This window comes from Chiloscyllium plagiosum, chromosome 11 (assembly GCF_004010195.1).
Source record: "Chiloscyllium plagiosum isolate BGI_BamShark_2017 chromosome 11, ASM401019v2, whole genome shotgun sequence".
NCBI lineage: Eukaryota > Metazoa > Chordata > Chondrichthyes > Orectolobiformes > Hemiscylliidae > Chiloscyllium > Chiloscyllium plagiosum.
In genome coordinates, this window is record NC_057720.1 from 58,796,871 (window position 1) to 58,820,034 (window position 23,164).

The 23,164-nt window shown below is 41.6% G+C and overlaps 1 protein-coding gene across 1 annotated transcript in view; it reads right to left on the reverse strand.

Moving 5' to 3' along the window:
• The window catches only part of pgm1 (phosphoglucomutase 1), an 80,504-nt gene extending 76,330 nt beyond the window's left edge, over positions 1-4,174 (reverse strand). Inside the window, exon 1 of the mRNA XM_043699451.1 lies at positions 3,726-4,174. Within this exon, the coding sequence (XP_043555386.1) occupies positions 3,726-3,977 (252 nt within the window). The 5' untranslated portion in view covers positions 3,978-4,174. The remainder of the gene's footprint in view (positions 1-3,725) is intronic.
• Positions 4,175-23,164: the final 18,990 nt, after the last annotated feature.

Here is a 23,164-nt window from a genome sequence, read left to right on the forward strand (position 1 = left end):
CTTGGTTACATGGAATAGGTTCAAGCGCCTGATTGGGCTCTGCCTGCTCCTATTTAACAGCTCGATGTGCTGACCAGACCCAACCTCTTCCTTGGAACAGGCAGGAGAATTGAATGTGTTGTCCCTCTTCTTGATCAGTAATTTCGATGGGCTGAATAGCTTCCAAATATCAGTGCGTAACAAGCTTGAGATGCTGAATGAGCTTCTCTTTTAACTGTGGAAATGTACAGTATCTGTCCGTGCTGTTGTATGAATGTCACAGGCACTTTAACAGCACATGACTGAATTTTGTCCAGGTTTTGCTGCACATGGACACAGATTGGTTCAGGAGCTGAGGGGGTGAGGGGCACATTGTTCTGAACATTGTGTGATCTTCAGTAACCCTCCCAACTTCTGATCTTGTGATGGCGAAAGACATTGATGAAACAGCTGAAGGTGTTTGTGCTAAGGAACTAACCTAAGGATCTCCTGAAGAAATGTCCGGGGACTGAGAAGACTGTCGACCATTGATCTCAAGCATCTTTCTTTGTACTCTGAAAGACCCCAACGAGTCGGGAGGTTACACCTAATTCCCATTCAGCTCAAATATATAGGTTGTCCCGATGACACCCTCAGTCAAATATTGCCTTTATATCGTGGCCATTCACTCTTCCCTGAGCCCCTATGTTCAACTCTTGTTCATATCAATAGGTGACGGTGCATTTCTTCTCACAGAGGATAATAGCTTTAAATTAAGGTTGTGTAGGTATAGGACAGATGTTAGGGGTAGGTTCTTTACTCAGCGAGTGGTGGGGGCATGGAATGCGCTGCCTGTGGGAGTGGCAAAGTCAGAATCATTGGCGACCTTTAAGCGGCAATTGGATAGGTACATGGATGGGTGCTTAAGCTAGGACAAATGTTCGGCACAACATCGTGGGCCGAAGGGCCTGTTCTGTGCTGTATTGTTCTATGTTCTATTAGAATGATTGAATTAAGTTCTGTGCAAAGTCTCTATCGACTATTAAAATCAAATAAATTGGGCACATACGTACAGCAGTTTGTTACATCTTCAGGACAGACCTAAGTGTTTTATTCATGAAATGCAATTCTGTTGTTACATTAACATACATGACAGTCAATTGTCACATGGCAAGGTCTAATAATGTGCAAATCAACAACCAATTAATATGCAAAATTTAAAACAAGACATACTTACTCAACAAGTCAGGCAACAGTTCAAAAGAGAGAGTTAATGTTTCAGATGCATTACCTTTTGTCAGCCTGGAAAGTGTTTGAGATGTAACAAATTTTAAGCAAGCATAGAAGTGGGTAAATAGAGAAGGTGGGGGGAATGGGAGAATGGAAGGAAATGTCTTTCAATTGGTGGAAGACAAGCAATTAAATATTGATAGAAACAATATTGCACAGCAAATGGAAATGAGGCAAGTCAAGAAACAATGGAAGTGATGTAAAATTGGTGATTCAATGATTCATCTGGAATACAGTAAAATTCCTAAATGTTATATTTATGCTGTTTCTCAAGCTTATGTTGCACTTCATCAGAGCAGATGTTGCTGGACAAACTAAAGTGACAGGCAACCAGAAGCTCAAACACACAATTGTGGACTGAACAAAGGTATTCCATCAAGTGCTCACACAACATGCATACAAACTCCCCAAAGGAGATAAGACAATGTAGAAGTTGCGAATGTTTTATTAAATTGTAAGATGTGCATGTTAATTGCCATTTCACCTGTAAGCAGTTTGGGGTTCTGGATGGTGGGAAGGGACAATGCAGGTATTGTATCTTTGGTGTTTGGATGGGAATGGAGGAGATGTTGTGGCTGATTGAAAACAGAACCAGGGCTTTGCATAAGAAACAGTTTCTTTGGAATGCTTAAAGGGAAGGGAAGGAGATGACATGCTTCACGAAGGCATCATTCTGGAAGTGGGAGAAATTGCAGCAGATTCTCCACTGAAGTCAAAGGCTGATGGGATGAGAATAAGGGTATTTGGGGGGGGGGGGAGTTTTCAAAAGGGCTGGGTACAGTGGAAAGCCTTGTCAACCACGGTAGAGGAAGAAACTCAGATGATGAAAAAGGAATATATTAGAAAATGAGGAAAGCACAGAATGGCAGATTTGGATGATTGGAGATCTTAGAAGGTCATAGGACAGGAGGAGGTTAAAGAGATAGAAGGTTTGATAAGAATGCAAAGAACCAAAGAAAACAGGACAGGGGTAGACCAGTGCCCTTTGATCCTGCTCTGGCATTCAATGTGATCATGGCTGATCATCCTACTGAATAACATGTTCCCATTTTCATTGATAACCTTTGATCCTTTTAGTCCCAAGAACTACATGTGTCTTCTTCCTGAAAACAGTGAACATTTTCACCTCAACTGCTTTCTGTGGCACAGAATTCCATACGTTCACCACTCTCTGGGCGAAGAAATTTCTCATCATCTTAATCCTAAATGGCCTACCAGTATCCTTAGCCTGTGACCCCTGGTTCTCGACTCCCCAGGCATCAGGAACATCCTTTGTGTTTACCCAGTCTAGTTCTGTTAGAACTTCATAGGTTTCTCTGAGATCCCCCCCGCCCCATTGTTGCCAAAGCACTCTATAGTCAATGAAGTACTTCTGGAGGTGTAATCACGGTTTAAGCAACAAGGCATCAAATTTGCAGAGCAAACTCCTATGAGCACAATGTTGATTGGGGGATAATATTCAACCTGAATTGAAACTTTCAGCAACTGGTTGAAACCCTCAGAAAATCAAGTCAGCTGACTTTTTTTCTATCATTACAACATACAATATATTTCCAGGTACAGCTGCTCTAAGCCTGACTTGTGTTTCAAGTTTCAGGCCTTTCCAAAGGGTTCAAAGGCAATGGTTGAGTTTCACACGGGAAGGTTTTCATTTCTGGACTTTTTTCCTCTTTAAAAAAAATCCTGTTCTAAACCTAGTCTGGAATGCTTTAGTTTTTTGCAATAAATAACAGGGTGGCGTCTATTGTAGACACTGCGATGACTATACTGTTAGTTGCAGCACAAACATTTACTTGTTGAGCAACATGCATGCACACCCTTGGACGCAGCCTGCCCCTGCCTATCCGTTACCACAGCAACTAGGCCTGCAGAATCCTAAAGCCTGTGAACAGGAACTACCACATATTTCAAAATATACAGAAAAGAAGCATAAAAGCACCAAAAGGTAATCAACATCATTGGCGGTAAACCTATAAGGTTGGCACGCACACACTCTGGTATCTAATTACAATTAAGAAAATGTCAAAGGACAAACTGTTAGACAAAGCCAAAAATCAACCAGCTGCAGAAATGCAATATAGAAGAACATCTTTCTAATCAAAAAGCAACTTCTATAATACGGTTCACCAACCTCCACGCAGACATGAAGACCAGTGTTATAATGAAACTACGGATTCAACTTTTGCAAAGCAGTTTAAATGCTGGACCTGCACAGGAATCCTTGCAATCTAATAAATGGGTGAAAATGCCCGAAACAACGAATGATCTTAATTACACACAACAACACATGGGCAAATTAAATAATATCTAAGAGGGATGTTTGGTCTCTACTGCACAGGGGAGGGGAGATTGGGGAAGGGTAGGCATTGGTAGGGGGAGATTGGGGACAAGGAGGTGGGAGGGAGAGGAGTGAGAGGACAGGGAGAGGAGAGGAGGAAGTGTCACACGGTGTTCAGGGAGGTGTGCATTTATTTTACCCCGTTGGCCGCTGCCATCTGGATGATGAGCTGGATGACATGTTTGTTGTGGAAGCGGCCGTCTCCGCCGACCACCAAGACGGCGCACTGACGCTCGGCGGGATCCTCCACCGCCGCCGACAGGATGCTCTGGATGAAATTCTCGGCGTAGCCCCTCTGCGCCTGGAAGACGCTGACCCGCTTCCTCAGGCCGCTGGTGCCCGGCTTCTGATCGCCAAAGGCGCTAGTCTTCACCGTCAGGATCCTGCTCATGCTTTCGGCCTTTTCTCCACCACCACCCTAACCCCGGGAAAGATTTCCAATTTTTAAATTATTATTATTGTTGTTGTTTTTAATCCTCCTTTCCTTCCTTCCCACACGACTCCCGGTGCGAACCAAGGGCTACACTCGCAGCTTCCTGCTTCAGTGCCTTTTGACAGCTCTACACCTCCTCCTCCTGCTCTCCCTGTCTGCTCCTCCTCCTCCTGCCCAGTCCTGCCCCGGCGGCACGTACACCACACACTCTCAGCAAGGTCAGGCAGCTGCTGCACTTTGTCCCCCCACCCCCTCCCTCCAGCGACAAAGGGTCAACACAGATACCCCCCACTCCCTCAACCTTTCGCTGGACTGAACCTACACTCAGTCCATTCAGTCGCATTGCACAGAGAAGCACTACACGGTTTGCACTTTTCTGTCGTTTCAAATCTTCGGGTGGATGTGGAATGTATTCGCTAAATATGAAGGTTGCTGCAGTTGCACACATTGCATTAACTTGCATAACCTTTCATGTTCAAATTGACGTGTTTTAAGAAGTCATGATTACTGTATAATCTGGAAGGACAATTAACCGTGCAAGGCACCCCTTTCAAAGTAAAGAAGAGGCATAAGTACTTCAGATGCTGGAAGTCTGAAATTAAAGTAGACAGAAAATAGTACTTTGTGGAGCAAGAAACTGACTTCACTTCTCACGTCTGTCTGTGAGTGTTCATCACAGCTGGGGGAAGTTGGAAGTGTAATAGCTTTCGATCAACTGTAGTGGGGAGGGTGCGATCAAGATCAAAACATAAATTAGTGAGTGTTCATAGAGCGCAACGAAATGGAATTGTAAGAAAGCAAAATTTAAATATATTTGTAGAGGAGGATGAATGGCAGGATCATGCATGACTGCCGTCCAAATGTGAAACAGAATTCAAGAAAGGGGAGGAGTAAACTGACAAGGGAAAGAAAATGGGGGTACGATATGAAAATCAGTAAATTTTAAGTGTGCCCATGACAGTTACACCTACCTACAAAACTATTGCACAAGTTGACTGCAGCAATTTAACGCCTACAAATATTTGAGCAGCAAAATACTGTAAAACAAAGATATTGCTGTAAATTGAACAGCAGGTCAGTTCCCCCATCCCCATCCATACAAGCATACCAATAGGGAACAGGCATAGGGTTCTTTGGCCCCTCAAGCTCACACTGCCATTCATGGCAGATCTGATTTGTGACCATTACTGCCCCACCCCAATACCTATCACCCTCTTGTTTACCAAAAATCTATCTATTTGCACCTTACAAATATTCAGACTGTGCTTCTATTACCTTCCAAGGAAGAGCATTCCAAAGACTTGTGGTCCTCTATGACAAAACATTTCTCATCTCTCTCAAAATGACAAGGCATAGGAGCAGAAAGAAGCCATTCAGCCCATCAAGTCTGCTGCACCTTTCAATGAGATCATGATTGATTTGCTGCTAATCCTTAACTTCACTTTCCTGCCTTTTCCACAATCCTTAATTCCCTCACCGACTTAAAATCTCTCAATTTCAAGTATACTTAATGATCCAACCTCTACAGATTCAACTCCCTCAGAGAAGAAATCTCTTCCCATCTCTTAAATGGGTGCTCTAACTGAGTGAGCCTTTGCTCAGAGAAAAGGAAAATTTAACATCTACCCTGTGAAACTCCCCAAGAATCATACAGCATGGAAATAGACCCTTCGTTCCAACTTGTCCATGCCGACCAACTTTCCTCAAACTAAATGGTGGCTCAGTGGTTAGCACTGCTGCCTCACAGCACCAGGGTCCCAGGTTCAATTCCAGCCGTTTCCTCCCACAGTCCAAAAATGTGGAGGTTAGGTGAATTGGCCATGCTAGATTGCCCGTAGTGTTAGGCAAACGAGTACATGTAGGGGAATGGGTCTGGGTGGGTTGTGCTTTGGAGGGTCGGTGTGGACCTGTTGGGCTGAAGGGCCTGTTTCCACACTGTAAGTAATCTAAACTAGTTGTATTTGGCCCATAAACCTTTCCTATTAAAAGGTTTGGACAAAAACATGAAATGTTCTAACTGTACCTGCTTCCTCTAGGAGTTCTTTCTACATACAAACCACCCTCCGTGGAAAAAAAAGCCTCTGATCCCTTTTAAATCTTTCTCCTCTCACATTGAAAAATATGCCCTCTAATTTTGAATTCCCTACCAGAGGGGGAAAAAAAACCTTTACTAGTCACCTTATCTATGCCCTCATGATTTTATAAACCCATATAAAGTTGCCCCTCAGCCTCTTACACTCCAGTGAAAAAGGTTCTAGCTTATCCAACTCTCCTTATAACACAAACCCTTCAGTCCTGATAGCATCCTTTTAAATCTTTTCTGCACCCTCTCCAACTTAATGATATCCTTCCTGTAGTAGGGTGACCAGAACTGTACACAGTACTCCAACAGTGGCCTCACCAGCATCCTGCACATCTGCAACATGACATCTCACCTCCAAATTCAATGGTCTGAGCAATGAAGAAAAGCGTGCCAAACACCTTCTTTACCACCCTGTCTACCTGAACCCCAGGTCTCTGTTCTGCAACGTTCCTCAGGGCTTACCATTAACTGTGTAAGTCTTGTCCTTATTAATCTTATCAAAATACAACACCTTGCATTCATCTAAATTAAACTCCATGTGCCACTCCTCAGCCCCTTGGCCCAATTGATCAAGATCCCTTTGTAATTTTAGAGAACCTTCCTCACTGTCCACTATACCACCAATTTACGTGTCATCCACAAGCAGGTGGTTTCTCATTATGCTGAACACCAATGAGTGGAGACTCAACATATTCAACCTCCCCTCAAATCAACCTCGTGAACATTCTCTGGATTACTTCAATGCCAACATATTTTTCCTTATTCACAGTATTTTAGATGTGGCCTAACTAAAATCTTGAATGTTTTAGCAAGACCGCCCCACTGTTATACTCCTTTTTCTTTGAAATAAAGGCCAACATTCTACTTGTCCTCCTTAATACCCCTGCTGAACGTGTATGCTAGTGTTTTGTATAAAGACTCCCAAAACCCTCTGTGCTGCAACTTTCTGCAGTCTTTCTTCTTTTAAAACAATATTCAGTCCCTCTATTTTTCCTGTCAAAATTCATAACTTCACATTTTCCCTCATTAAACTCCATCAGTCAGGTTTTTGCTCACTTTTAACCAATTTGTATGCCACCGTAGACTCTGTGCCATCCTCGCCACTTGCCTTCCTAACTATTTTATTGTGATCCGCATATTTGGCAATGGTATGTTAACTTGCCTCATCCAAGTCAGTGATATATGGATTAACACCTTATTTTTTTTTAAATAGTGACACTTAGTTGTAGAATCTCTTTTTCACATGTATTTTGTCAAGACCTCAAATTCTTATATGTCAAGTCACCTCTTACTCAGGAGATACAAGCCCAGCTGTACAATCTTATTTCATAAGACAATACACCCATTCCAGAAATGGGAACATGAGAAATAAGTGTAGAAATTGCTGGAGAAACTCAGCAGGTTTGGAAGCATCTGTGGACAAAAAAAAGGTTAACATTTCAAGTGCAATATGTTTCTTCTTTGGATATGGGCTAAGGATTAACACTGTTTCTCCCTCCAGTGCTGCTGCCAGACCTGTTGAGTTTCACTCGCATTTTCTGTTTGTATTTCAGGTTTTCAGCATGCACAGTTCTTTGTTTTTATATTAGAGGATTGGAGGTCTGTAAGCATTGTACATTATTCAAAAAGGATGTCAGGGTTAGACCAAAGAGTTATGGGCCGGTTGGTCTGACCTTGGTGTTCGGAAAATTACTGCTACCAATATAGGAAGTTTGTGCCTTATTAATTTGATTGAATTTTTTGAAGTAGTAACAAGAAGGATTGACGAGGATACTTGAGGATGTTATCTCCTGGAGTTTAGTAAGAAATCTGAAAAGGTCCCATGCAGACTGTTAAAGAAAAAAAAGCCCACAGATACAATGGAATTTGATTAATTGAATCCAAAATTGGTTCAATGACAGAAAATAAAGCACAATGGTGTAAGATTACTACTGGCATTCACTGCAATAACCTTTGATGTGGCACTTTGTCATTTTTCTGGATACTCTCCTTGACCCACAACAGATGCTAGTTATAGAGTCATAGAATTACAGCCTCCGACACACCTGGGAAAACAGCCCCAGCCTGTTCAGCCTCTCCCTATAGCTCAAATTGTCCAACCTGGCAACACCCTTATAAATCTTTTCTGAACCCTTTCAAGTTTCACAACATCTTTCCGATAGGAGGGTGACCAGAATTGCACACAATATTCCAAAGTGGCCCAATCAATGTCCTATACAGCTGCAACATGACCTTCCAACTCCTACACTCGATGGTCTGACTGATAAAGAAAAGCACACCAAACAGCTTCTTCACTATTCTATCTACCTGTGACTCCACTTTCAAGAAACTATGAACCTGCACTCCAAAGTCTTTGTTCAGCAATACTCCCCAGAACCTTACCATTAAGTATATAAGTCCTGGCCTGATTTGCCTTTCCTAGGTGCAGCACCTCACAATTACCTAAATTAAATTCCATCTGCCACTCCTCGGCCCATTGGCCCATGTAATCAAGGTCCCGTTGTTCTGAGGTAACTCATCGCTGTCCACTACACCTCCAATTTTGGTATCATCTGCAAACTTACTAACTATACTTCCTACGTTCCCATCCAAATCATTTATATAAATGTTCTTTAAAGAATTTTGATAAGTTGGTTAAACAGGATATTTGTTTCACAAAACCGGTTAGATTCTGCCTGAATTTCACTACATGCCATGCTATAACATTTTTCCAATAATACCATAAGAAATAGGAACAGAAATAGGTTGTTTGGTCCATGGAGTCTGCTTTACTATTCAATCATGGCTGTTATGTGTTTCAACCCCATTCTCCTCATAATTCTTGATCCCCTTACTAATCAAGAATCTAGTTATCTCGATGACTTGGTCTCTACAACTCTCTGTGGCAAAGAGTTCCACAGATTAAACCTCCTCTGACAAAAGAATTTCCTCCTCATTTCAGTTCTAAAGGGTTGTCCCTTCACTCTGAGGCTGTACCCTTGGGTCGTAGTCTCTCCTACTAGTGGAAACGTGTCCTCAATCTCCACTCTAACTATGCCTGTTAATATTCTTTAGGTTTCAATCAGATCCCCTTTCTTCCTTCTAAATTCCATTTAGTACAGGCCCAGAGTCCTCAATTGCTCCTCAGGGCAAGCCCATCATCCCAGGATCATTCTTGTAAACCTCCTCTGGACCCCCTCCAAAGCCAGCACATTCTTCCTTAGATACGGGGCCTAAAACTGCTTACAATATTCCAAATACATTATGACTAGAGCTGTATACACCCTCAGCAGTACATATCTGCTCTTGTATTCTAGTCCTAAATAGATTAGATTAGATTCCTTACAATGTGGAAACAGGCCCTTCAGCCCAACAAGTCCACACCAACCCTCCAAAGAGTAACCCAACCAGACCCATTCTTCTCTGACTAATGCATTTAACACTATAGGCAATTTAGCCTCTATTCCTCTCACCACAGTGCGTGCAAATTAGCTAATTGGCCTGTAGTTTCCTGCCTTGTGTCTCCTTCCCTTTTTGAAGGAGTTACCATCAATATTTCCCAATCTAAGAGAACCTTCCCAAACTAAAGGGAATGTATGAAAATTAAAGCCAGTATACCAACTGTTTCACTAGCCACTCATTATAAGATCCTCCAATGAAGTTCATCAAGACAAGGGGGAGTTCTCAACCTGCAGCTCCGACAACTTGTTCAGTACCACTTTGTTGGTGGTTGTAATTTTCTTGAATTCTTCAATTTTGTCCACTTCCTCATTTGGAGCTATTTCTGGGATGTCACTGGTATCCATCTCATCTTTATCCTCTCCATTACCTTCTCCAGTTGCTTAATGCCCTCCAATTTTCCTGGTAACTGCCTTCTCATGTATGCCTGTATAGACATGGGCTTATTCTTCCAAATACCTTCTCAGTCAATCCATACCATGCACAATTAACCTGTTTTTATGTCCTTGCTTCAACTCCTGTGGCTGCTTGAATTCCCAGCCTTCTCCAGCCCTACCCATCCTGAGTTCACAGCAAGCCATTGGCTGTGATGTGACCCCTGACCCCAATTCCCTGCTGGCCCTCCCATTGGGCCAAAATCTCATGACCAAACTTACTAAGCTAAATACTTACATAATGCTATCAAGATCATAAATATGAAGCACTTTTTATGCATTGGGACACCATTTCATTTCTCATTGACAAAACTTTAAAATTAAAGAATGTATAATAACATTAGTGTTACAACCATTGGATCTGCATGAAGTATCCTATAATGGGCACCTTCATTGGTTATTCCCATAACTGCACCTGTTGTTTTGGTTATAGACTAGCAACTACCTTTACAACCCAATAATCAATAAACACTAAGCTAATGTGAACAGCTATAACAGTCTGCATTTCTCCAACACTTTAGGAGATGGGCCAATGAGATCTCTGAGGGGGTGAAGCCTATTGTAAATCAATAAATCAAACTATTAATGCATTTAAAGGATGAATAAAACATAAATTTTCCCATAAAACTATCTCTTCATATTGGCCCTTACAATATGTGAAATACTGACACCAACTTTGCACATTTGACATGGGCCTTGCTCATTTTACAAGTCAGCATCATTGAGCTGAGAGAAACAAAATTTGGAAACTGGGCTTCTCTGACTTTTTCAAACAGGCATGTCTTCTAGATAACCTTTCTCACAGAAAAATTAAAGCTGTCCCCTGGCTCTTTCTGCGGCCTTTTATTGTGAATGGTATCTTGCAGAGCTGTCAAATAAGAGTACTACTTTGATTGAGGAACTTCTCCATCCATGGTGTGTTGATCACAGCAACCACATTGTTTGAAATACTCAACAGGGCAGGCAGCATCTGTGCAAAAAGAAGAAAAGTTAATGTTAACCTTTCATGGATTTATTAAGATCAATCGTCATCATTGTCCAATTTAACTGAACTAACAGAGAAGGTGGATGGGGGGAGTGCTGTTGATGTATTTATGCACTATCAAAAGGCTTTTGATAAAGTACCATCTATTATGCTTGTTTGAAAAAATTAAGTCTATGAACCATGTACAGCTGATATGTGTTTAATCACTCCCACAGACAGCGCATACAGGCACTTACAGCAGGTGATAGAGGTCACATAACTACAGCAAGCCAGTAAAATTATATTTCTCCAACCATACCCTTTTTACATTAAAAAAATGCACCAGTTTGCAGTTTGCAGTTCCAAATTACCCAAGTTGTTAAATATACATGGTCACAAAGAAAATTATCATTCACTAACAAAAATGTGTTATCCCTAGATAGTTCCATCTTCATCAGTCTCTGCACATGTATTGCAGACATCATTACATAAGTGACCAAATGTAACACTTCAGCATTCTTTCCCCAAAATTTAAGTGCAGGTTTTTTGACATTAACGCATCATTTATCCTGGTGGAGTTGATCTTGGCTATCTCAGTTCTTCTTCAGATCTCACCCCATGATATGTGAACTAATTCCCTTATTTACAGACCTGTCCAGTTACTTCAATTTTCACCAAAGTCTTAGTTTGATTTACATTCATTCTTAGTCCATGTTTCACACTCATTTCTCTCATTTTATTTACAATTTCCTGCAATGCTGTCAGCATATCTGAAGATGTTGACATTCAACCCATGATGCTGCATAGGTCTTCTATTTCTACATCTCTGAAGATAGTCTCAGTATACAGGTTCAACACTACCGGGGCCTTAGCACATCTTGTTTTGAACGGGAAGCTGTCAGGCAAACTTATCAAGTCTCACCATTATTGATTAATGCCAGTATGGATTCTGAATTACCCTTTTATAATTTCTATTAATTTTTAGTTTGTTTAAACATTCCATTATTTTCTGTAGACAGATTCCTATCAAATACCTTCTCATAGTTTATAGAGCAGCTATCACATTGGACAGTGGCATAATAATGGTTAATCCTTGTACAGCTTATATACTGCTGTCTCTGGCTCAGCCACAAATTGGTCTGGCCTTTTGTTGAAGGCATGCAGGAACTCAGCACATGTTGCATTAACTGGCAATACATTCCAATCAGCTATAGAGTGTCTTTTTCAATTATTTCGAGATCAGACAGAATCTGGTGTGTGAATCTTTACTTGACTTTCCCCAATTTATTAATAATTCTGTCCTACATCTAAAGGAATTTTAATTTCTCTACATGTAAAAGAATTCACTTGCATTATAGTAAATATTGACTTTGGTGAATGTTTAGCCACTAGATCAGCTTCTGAGCAGTATATTTATGTTTGTCATAGATGGTCAAGATGGTGGAACATCTCTTTCCCTTTCTCCTCATCTCTTGGTTGTCCACAACAAGATGTGTTTTAGAGAGAGTGCTGAATACCCTTATAAGTATGATATTCAGATTTATACATGAAACAAGCTTTTGGGTAAGTTTGCATCAGAAGATGAGATAAACATTTATTCTGCAGAATGTAAATGCAATGAATGCACTCACTCCCTCATGCACAAACACGATACAAACACAAAGACAAGGAAAGATAGATTCTCCGAGAACAATGCATGCAGTTAGATTATTAACAGAATACATGAAGCAGATCACAATCAGATTGAATCCTTTAATTTGTAAGCTTTGTAATTTGTTGGAGAAGAATGCAAGCTGGGGGTCACAGGATTTCCAGATGAGGTTATGACCAAGCTTCTGCATAGGTGAATATCATCAGGCGAATATGAATTAGTTCCCCTCTCTCTCTTGATTTGTTGTTAGACAGAGCTGTGTTCTTTAAACTGAAGGAAATCTGTCCTGTTACTCTCTGACTGACAAGCATCTAATTTGAGCAACAGGATTAGTTAGCGTACTCAGTCTCAGTAATATGATCAGTACCTCTATTTCCAACCAAAACGATTTAAAGTACGAAGCCATTGTTATACAGTGGAGAGTGGATGGTAGCATTGTAGCTGCTTATGATCTGATTAAGTTCTTTGCTGTTCTCATTTGTAACATTGAAACGTAGACATAGTAAATCTAAGAGTTCATTAGAATATAAATTTTGGGTAAGTCAACCAACAATAGCAGGTGCAAATTCCATGGATGTGTCAATTCAAGAGCAATGGTCATTTACAATTTATAAACTTTTCATAGTCAGACAGAACTAGTGATTTGTCAGAAATCACACAATGTCCTTTGACCCTCTAAGGCTGTCTCAGATCATGGTAAATTATCCATCATCTTCATATACTCACAGATATGACAATGTTGCATCTGAAACCACCGACAGTACTTTCATACAGAGAGGCAGGTAGATGGTGTTTAGATTGGCAGTGGTATATCATCAGTGCAAGTGACACACACTCTGTGGCTGGGATTTTGTGTTTTGGAGTTAAAGCATGGCAGTGGGAATTTTATCTGGCATCATGTCCACCGTAGTCTAGGACATGGTTTCTGGAGCAATCATTTACTTCTCAGCTTACTTTGTCTAGAAGAGAGTTATACAGCCACTTATGCAACAAACCATGGCAGAGGTTCTCACCCTTCTGGAATGGAAAGTTTTGGTGCTATATTGAGAGGCTACTTTAATACCTTTTAACTCATTACAAGCCAGGAGCTTCAGACCAACCTGTGGTCATTGCTCACACTACCTCTTCCACCAACTCCTAAGATATCTACAAGGTGCCATGGAGAACCTTACCTCCTCATGGATTCCTCACTGAACATTCTGCTTAAGGCCTTGTGGGCCATAAAGGAGGTGCCGTCCCCCTCTGCTGGACAAAATAAGCTCTCCCAGGCACACAGGACCACAGTGCTTCAAACACTCATAGAAGAAGCAGTGCCCAGTACAGGAAGAAGACAAATGATCTTTTATCCTATGTAAGGGTAAACACCACCATCTCTTCAATCTCTTGAGCTCATGGAGCCATCATTCAGTCTGACTGCACCAACATGCCAAGATCTGCATCAAATGCATGATATGCACTGATGGACTCATGCCCACATTTTGCTGTCCATTGTCCAACACTAGAGGGGCACTGTGCTTTCTACTTACTTCTGGGGGTAGGGAGAGGGGAAGATAGGGTTCGACACTTGGCAGGACTCCACATGTTCTTCACATAGCCATCACACTCCACTCTGCTGTTTCTCTAATTGCAAAACAATTGTACTGTGCTGTTTCTCTAAATGCACAGTACAAAATAGGGGTTCCTGATCTCCATATTCCCACTTCCTTTGAAGCTGATGGCTGAAGAACAAGACTCACTCTGTGCTTTTAGAGAGATTGGAACGGTAAAAGCCAATTCTTAGGTCTCCAACCACTCCTAGATATTTTTCTACACAAAGATTGTGTGCTTCTTCACCCAAGTAATTTTCTTGCACAGATATGAGACACTAAAATGCACGCAGCCACAGAGATTATCCAGCACCAGCACCTCTGATGGTGTTTCCTGTGAACCTGAGCCCAGAGAATCCCAAGTTAATGGGTACTTTCACTGAAGTAGATTCAGCACTGACAAGTGTCTGCAGCCAATAGAGGAAGAAATGCCTGCGGTCTCTGTCAGTCCAAGGACTGTTGAAGACTGGGCATCTTTTCAGCACTATGCAGAAGACTTGGACATAACTGACAAGGTCAAACTGCAGAAACAGGTGAATGCATTGCTAAGCAGAATGGTGGACATGCTCACTAGGTTGGAGTAAAAGATGCAGGAGTCTGTCCATCTTCTGTTTATTGTGGTGGCTCCAACATGCGAGTACTTGGTGGTCTCCTCGGAAAGACAGTGACCACTCTGGAGACCCAAGTCCATCAGAACATTCAGCAGTTTGCAAATATTCTCTCAGACCTGAATTCTATTGCTTTCACCATTGACTCCTACTTAAGGATAGAGGGGCTTGTACAGGAGACAACTCCCTGGAACACCATGAGATGGCATCAACATTAACATCTGTCCTATGGATATACCTGTGTTGAATGCTGTGGACTTGGTTTTAGGTCAATACATGTCTTCTCTGCAGGCCCCTTAGTAAAGGCTGCTGTGCCACTGCAGCTAGTCTGCAGTTGTTGTCAGCTCCTGCTGCTGCTGCTCCTGCTATTAGTGTTGCCTTGGAACAGTTAATAACTGTAATTTGTTCTGAAAGAGGTCAGAAGAATGGTAGGGTTTATCTGACCCATCTTGATGTTCCTTTCAGGTGATCTATGGTAACATCGGGACATAGGAACAGAAGTGGGATGTTCAGATTGTAGAGCCTGCTCTGCTATCTAATATAATCATGGATGATCAAACATTTCAGTACCTTTTAGTCACACTATCCCAATAATCCTTTATGTCACTGGACATCAGAAATCTATTAATCTCTACCTTAAACATAATGAAAGACTGAGCTTCCACAGTCCTGTGCAGTAGAGAATTCCAAAGATTCACAACCTTCTGAGTAAAAAATGTTTCTCCTTACCTTTGTGTTAAATTGTTTCCCTTAGTTCTCATCTCCCCACCCAGAGGAAGAATCTTTCCTGTATCTACTCCATCTATTCCTAGGTTTTAATGAGATCACTTCTCATTCTTCAAAAATCTAGTAATGTCCTCATGATAGTCATGTTTCTCATAAACATTAGTGCTGCCAACCTGCCTTATCCTGCCCAGGAGAGTCCATCACCTCACAATGTTTCCCAGCTCAGTTCCTCCCCTACCATCCACATATTCCATGGGAAGCTGTATCCTGAGCAGCTTCAAAGAGCAGGTCTTTGCGAATAACATGACATGTGTCTAATGACAGCACGCATTGTCTGGGGTAATGCTAACATAGCAGTGCACCTTCCATACACAAAAGTCAGCTTCTCTTCTGACAGGGTGAAGCAGAACTGATCTAAGTTGCCTTGGCATAATGGTGCAGCAAGTAACCACGTCCCCAAACTGTACACAACTGTTCTGGGCATCACACAATAAGGACGATGTAAATGCATTGCAGAAGAGTTTTACAAAAATGTTTCTAGTGACGAGAAATTTCAGTTATGAGGATAAATTGACGAGTTGAGGCTTGTGTTCTTGGAGAGAAGAAGGCTAAAAAAAATCTGATACCTGAGGGACAGGATGTACATGTATTTGGAAAGGCAAGGACTGATTCGGGATAGTCAACATGTTTTTGTGCGTGGGAAATCATGTCTCACAAACTTGATTGAGTTTTTTGAGGAAGTAACAAAGAGGATTGATGAGGGCAGAGTAGTAGATGTAATCTATATGAACTTCAGTAAGGCGTTCGACAAGGTTCCCCATGGGAGACTGGTTAGCAAGGTTAGATCTCATGGAATACAGGGAGAACTGGCCATTTGGATACAGAACTGGCTCAAAGATAGAAGACAGAGGGTGGTGGAGGGTTGTTTTTCAGACTGGAGGCCTGTGACCAGTGGAGTGCCGCAAAGATCAGTCGTGGGTACTCTTTGTCATTTACATAAGTGATTTGGATGTGAGCATAAGAGGTACAGTTAGTAAGTTTGCAGATGACACTAAAACTGGAGGTGTAGTGGACAGTGAAGAGGGTTACCTCAGATTACAACAGGATCTGGACCAGATGGGCCAATGGGCTGAGAAGTGGCAGATGGAGTTTAATTCAGATAAATGCATTTTGGGAAAGCAAATCTTAGCAGGACTTATACACTTAATGGTAAGGTCCTAGGGAGTGTTGCTGAACAAAGAGACCTTGGATTGCAGGTTCATAGCTCCTTGAAAGTGGAGTCACAGGTAGATAGGATAGTAAAGCAGGTGTTTGGTATGCTTTCCTTTATTGGTCAGATGATTGAGTACAGGAGTTGGGAGGTCATGTTGCAGCTGTACAGGACATTGGTTAGACCACTGTTGGAATATTGTGTGCAATTCTGGTCTCCTTCCTATCGGAAAGATGTTGTGAAACTTGAAAGGGTTCAGAAAAGATTTACAAGGATGTTGCCAGGGTTGGAGGATTTGAGCTACAGGGAGAGGCTGAACAGGCTGGGGCTGTTTTCCCTGGAGTGTCGGAGGCTGAGGGGTGACCATATAGAGGTTTACAAAATTATGAGGAGCATGGATAGGATAAATAGACAAAGTCTTTTCCTTGGGGTCAGGGAGTCCAGAACTAGAGGGCATAGGTTTAGGGTGAGAGGGGAAAGATATAAAAAGACCTAAGGGGCAACTCTTTCATGCAGAGGGTGGTACGTGTATGGAATAAGCTTCCAACAATTTGCCCACAACTGAGGTCAGGCTCACTGGTCTATAGTTCCCTGGCTTGTCCTTACCACCCTTCTTGAACAGTGGCACCACATTAGCCAACCACCAGTCTTCAGGCACCTCACCTGAGACTATCAATGATACAAATATCTCAGCAAGAGGCTCAGCAATCACTTCCCTAGCTTCCCAAAGAGCTCTAGGGTACACCTGATTAGGTCCTGGGAATTTATCCACCTTTATGCATTTCAAGACATTCAGCACTTCCTCCTCTATAATATGGATATTTTTCAAGATGTCGCCATCTAATTCCCTGCATTTGTTATCTTCCATGTCCTTTTCTACAGTAAATACTGATGCATTCTTTTAGTATCTCTCCCATTTTCTATGGCTCCACACAAAGGCCGCCTTGCTGATCTTTGAGGAGCCCTATTCTCTCCCTAGTTACCCTTGAGTCACAGACATCAGTTAGCCTAGTTTGGGCAACATCTAGACCTACCGTTCAGTCATTAACTGTCCTCTGTTTGTCATGTGCTATTTGAGATTGGAGGGGGCCCAGGGAGACAGCGTGCTATGGTAAATGTGAACATGTCGACTGTACTTGGAAATGTGACAATGTGAGTGACTATAAACGTCACTAAAGCTGTATTGCTGTAAGAATGAAGCAGGAAGTAATTACCCTGAATACAGCTCACCACGGACTCACCTGCATTTTGCTGTCAGGTTTTCAGGATGTCGAGTTTTTCCATTTGGTAAAAATTAATTGAGAAGGCAAAGTTAATCCCAATGGGTTGATGAATTAATGAGTTGCAGATAGGTATCTGGCAGAGGGCAGATTGTAATCTGCTGGTGATATACCCGCCCAGCATGTGAAGGGGCAGAACTTCATTTCTGCTCTTTCGATTCTGAGCCAGTCCAGTTCACCTTTCATCACACCATGATGGGGACTAGAAAATCCCAAATGTCTCATGGTGTTTAGGAAGGACTTGCCCTTCCTATTGGAAAGAGTGACTCCTAAATACATGGAAATGGGAAATTACTGCTTATCAAACCACACACTCGTGATTGGCAGCATTTTAAAACCCAGGAGAACTTGCTTTGGAATTCATTGAAGAGTGCAAAGGTCATGCAGGGAGCTGTACCAGGCATACCTAAAAGTGAGGTGTCAACCCAGTGAAGCTACACAACAGGACTACTTGTGTGTCAAATAGCATGAGCAGCAAGTCATAGACAGAGCTAAGTGACTCCACAATCAATGGATCAAATCTAAGCTCTGCAGTCCTGTCAAAGTCAATTGTGAATGGAGGTGGACAATTAAACAACTCACTGGAGGAGGCGACTCCACTAATATTCTCACTGTCATTGATTGAGGATCTCAGCACATCAGTCTAAAAGACAAAGCTGAAGTACTTGTAACATCTTCAGCCGGAAGTTCATTATGGATGATCCATCTCAGCCCCCTCTAGTGGTCTGAGCATCATACATACCAGTCTTCAGTCAAGTCAATAGGCAGAAGTTCTCCTGGTATCTGGTGATTCAACAGGGCAAGCCTCCTGTCCCTCTTTTTCACTTGACCTCTCTTAGCTACCCTCAATCGTGTTTACCTTTTGAGACTGGTTTATTAGGCTTTCAGACCAACTCATCCTTCTTGCATTTATGCTGTTTTCAATCCAATTTTTCTTGTCTAAATCTTTTCCAAAATTCTTCATTCCCTCTTCCCTCATGTGCTTGTCTAACTTCCCTTTAACTGTATCACTACTATTCACGTTGGTGAAATCTATTCAGAGGCAGGGACAAAAAGTACAGGCCCTGGGTGGTGCTCCTGGCCCAGGGTCCACCTCCTGCCACAGGCCAAGGACAGTGGCCCCACCTGTAAACTAAACACAGCGTGCCCCTTTGAGTCCCCTGCCTCAGTTATTGGTCATTGACATCCCTTCCTGTCCCAGACTCGGCCTTTAGTTATGCTGTTCTCCACAAATGGAAGCATTCTCTAACAATCCTTTCATAATTTTGAATATCTCTATTAGTTTAACAATCAGCCTTTTTTAGTCAACAGAAATGAACTCAAATTGTTTATTATTTCCAGATATGCAGACTTACAAATTTCTGATACAAACTTTGAAACTTTTCTCTACTTTCTCTCTTGTGCCCCTCAATTCTTTACATAATATGGCAAATTGCACACAGTACTCAGATTGTGGTCTGGCCAACATTTAATACAGATTTAATTTATCTTCTCTGCTTTTCAGTCCTTTTTTTTAAAAATGACCTTGTTAACCTGAATGCAGCTTTTGGTGATTGTTGTATTTATACTCTGAGATCTCTTTTTTCATAACTTGGACTCACAAATTCCAAATAACAAGTAACTAACTATTCTTCCTAACAGATGTTTATCTGTGTCAACCTTCATTTGCTAATCATCTCAGCTCAGTTGGCTGGACAGCTGTATCACAATGCAGAAAGTTTTCAACAGTATGGGTTCAATGTCTACACTGGCTGAGATAACCATGAAGGATTCTCCTTCTCAATCTCTCCACTCCCCTCGGGGTGGTGACCCTGAGGTTAAAAATACCATGAGTCATCTGTCTCTCATGAGATTGCAGCCCTATGATGCCGTTACCTTTATACAGTTCTTTGAGTTATTTTGTAACTTGTAACACTAGAAGAATAACCAGCTCTAGGCTTAGCTAAAGCTACCTCTGATCTCAGTATATCTCAAAAGTTTGACTTAGAGTCATACAGTCATAGAGTCATACTCATCCATGGCAACCAAGTTTTCCAAACGAAACCAGTTCCATTAGCCTGGGAAGAAACCTGTATTTCATCTGCAAAGTGACCCACTTCCAGTTTACAATGACTATAACTTTACCAGCAATTTGACATCATCTGAGCTGCTGTGAAAGCAACTTCTGTGAACAGCCAATGAAGGAACCCTCACAGGATATTAACTTCCTGAATTTTCTAATTCACATATCCTAATTCTGACATCTTTTACCTTAAGTAATTTGTAACTTCACTCCTTTTTATTTTCTTTCTTGCATGTGTGTGTGGGAATGTGTGTTGCAAACCATCCTGCTGTGATTTTGAGTACAGTAATAAATCCTTCTTTGTTTGAACCTAAATACTTTGCTGTGGGCCATTGTAAATTGGATTTTGCAATGGGCTTGTGGAAATGCATCACCATCTTTTTTTCAAAAGAAAAGAAAGAATATTAAAAATGAACTTCTGTTGCAGACAGGAGAGGAGGACAGTAAAAATAATTCAATTCACCTCTCCATCTTGTCTGAGACTGAAATTGGGGCCTGACCTCAAAAGAGGATTCAATTAAAACAACCAAAGATATGACCAAAGTGTACAAAAATCTGAGCAGAGTCTAAATTTAGAGGGAAGCCTGACTTGTTAATAAAAATAATGAACTGGAAGCCAGGTGAGGACAAATTCAATAACTGAAATTATCTTTAAGACAAATAAAAATACCACAGTAAATTCTAATAATTCTAACATCAAGAAGGTCTAGAGCTGTGCAAATGTTTACTTCCAATTCATTATTTCATCCTGATTTGTACATATAAGTTAGTCTTCACCAATGATGGACTATAACCCTGTAATTTTCAATTTACTATCATAATCACAAAGAAAGTAACAACTCAAAATGAAGGTCCATCACCCATTCTCTAAGTTACAAGTGATAAAGGAACAAAGAGCACCATTGGGTTCTGCAATATCCCTCCATTTGAAAGGTCCACTTTTTTTTCAGCCAAAGTGGACAAATTCGCATTTTCCCACATTATACTCCATCTGACATTCTTTTGCCCACATACTTAATCTTTCTAAATAAGTCTCAATATCATGATTTGCATCTGAATTGAATCAATTGTCTTCTTTCAGTACCTGGTTTGGTGGTATAGCTAAGATCAAGTTTAGAGGTACAATGAAAAGCAAGGGAAACTCAAAGATCCAAGGAAGGAAATCAACTATGCAGAACCTGACAGGGTCCTGAATGACATGGGCCATAATACGAAGTGAGAAATGACTCCTGTGAGGCATTTCTTGATGTCAGGAGCAACTTGTGCATTTTTCAGTTAAGCTCCAAACATTGAGACGAGCTTCTTGCCAGACAGTAGTGAGATGCGTATTAAGTGGTATTATTGCCTCATTAACTGCATGTCTTTCCTCATTATTATGAATCTTCCTATCCTATCAGCCACTGCAAGGAAATTCAATGCCAAGATTACTTTATAAGGAAGTCAGAGCACCCAGCTCACGGATTAGATTTGGCTGTCTGTCAGGGCTGTTCACTTGCTCTCTCAGCAATCACTCAGTTTGGGTCTACCTGGATGTTGACAATTTCCCTGGCTTGCCTTTTTGTGCAAAGCTCACTCAGCCAGAGGTACCAAACTCACAGTACTGCTGTCTTAACTTTCCGTTGAACGCTGCCACAAAGTCAGGAAGCTAGTCATAATTGTCAGCTGTCCTTAGGCAAGGGAAACAGCCCTCAGTTGGAGGTCCCAGCACTGTAAGCAAGAGCACCTCTGAAACCAATTCTGGAGCTTGGATATGGCCAGTCAGCCACTTGGATTGGTCAGTGTTAGGATCCTCACTTTATAAGATGCAAGAAGCTGAATGTTAGGCAATGCATCATCTGTCTTGACTCCTTAGATTCTTTACTCAGCGAGTCATGAGTTCATGGAATGCCCTGCCAGTAACAGTGGTGGACTCTCCCTCTTTATGGGCATTTAAACGGGCATTGGATAGGCATATGGAGGATAGTGGGCTAGTGTAGGTTAGATGGGCTTGGATCGGCGCAACATCAAGGGCCAAAGGGCCTGTACTGCGCTGTATTTTTCTATGTTCTATGTTCTATGTCCTTTTGCCCTAATGTGGGCTGTGTGAGAGAAAGTAAGGTATTAAAAGAGATAGAAGTGGCTAACACAGCTATCAGTGCTGGTACAGGTGGGGTTAAAGGAGGCAGTTGTCCTGAGTGCATTCAATAAATTGTGAGAGTGGTAGAGCATGAGCCTTGGTGGACGGTAGGTGCAGTAGCAGAGATAGAGTAATTGTGGGCTGACAGAGACAATATGATGGCACTTACCCCGGCGGAGTACTGGGAATTCCTCCAGATGTCTAAGACCACATTAATGTAGGTGCAAGCCTCGTATCATCCACCAGGACCCGTATGAAATTGTCCACAAAGTGAAATGTCAATTTCCCATTATCTGCGTTGACGCACGGGATGTCATGAACTGCGCAGGTAGCTCTGGACTGACAGCCCGAGTACACAGTGGCCTTTTAGTGATGATAACTGTGTCAGGAATGCTGGTCCATTTTGGGATATCCCAGCAGTATATTTTCAGGGATAGAAACAAGATAACATCTTGCAAGACTGCCGCCTTAGGGATGGGTAGATAATTAATGAGGTGAATTTTGGGTGAAGAGTGAAAAAAACTACTATATCGCATTGAGAGAAACGCTTGCAGGTCGCAGATTCAACTGACTGAAGAATAAGTATTAGGGATAGATCTCATAAAGGCTTATAAAGGGAGATAATAGGAGAGTTGTGAGTCAAAGAATTCTGAAAAGTTTTTTTTAGTGGAAGATAAAACTGAAACCTTCACCTTTAGTGGGATATGGAACAACTGCCCATTATACATCTTGCTTAAAATTAGGTGGTGCATATAACAGATGTAGATCCAATATTGCCCATTTTACACCCTCACTGAAATTGGAACTTCAGTCCCAAGCTGTAATATGGTATAGCAGAAACTTTGGAACTACCTACTACATAAAAATTTAGGACATTTCTATGTTTAGACTCAAACTAAAAGTGAATCTCTGTAAGGGTTATGTGTTAGCTGACATTTACTCCACTGGGTTACAGTTACAGTGCAAAAAGTCATAGAGCAAAGGAAT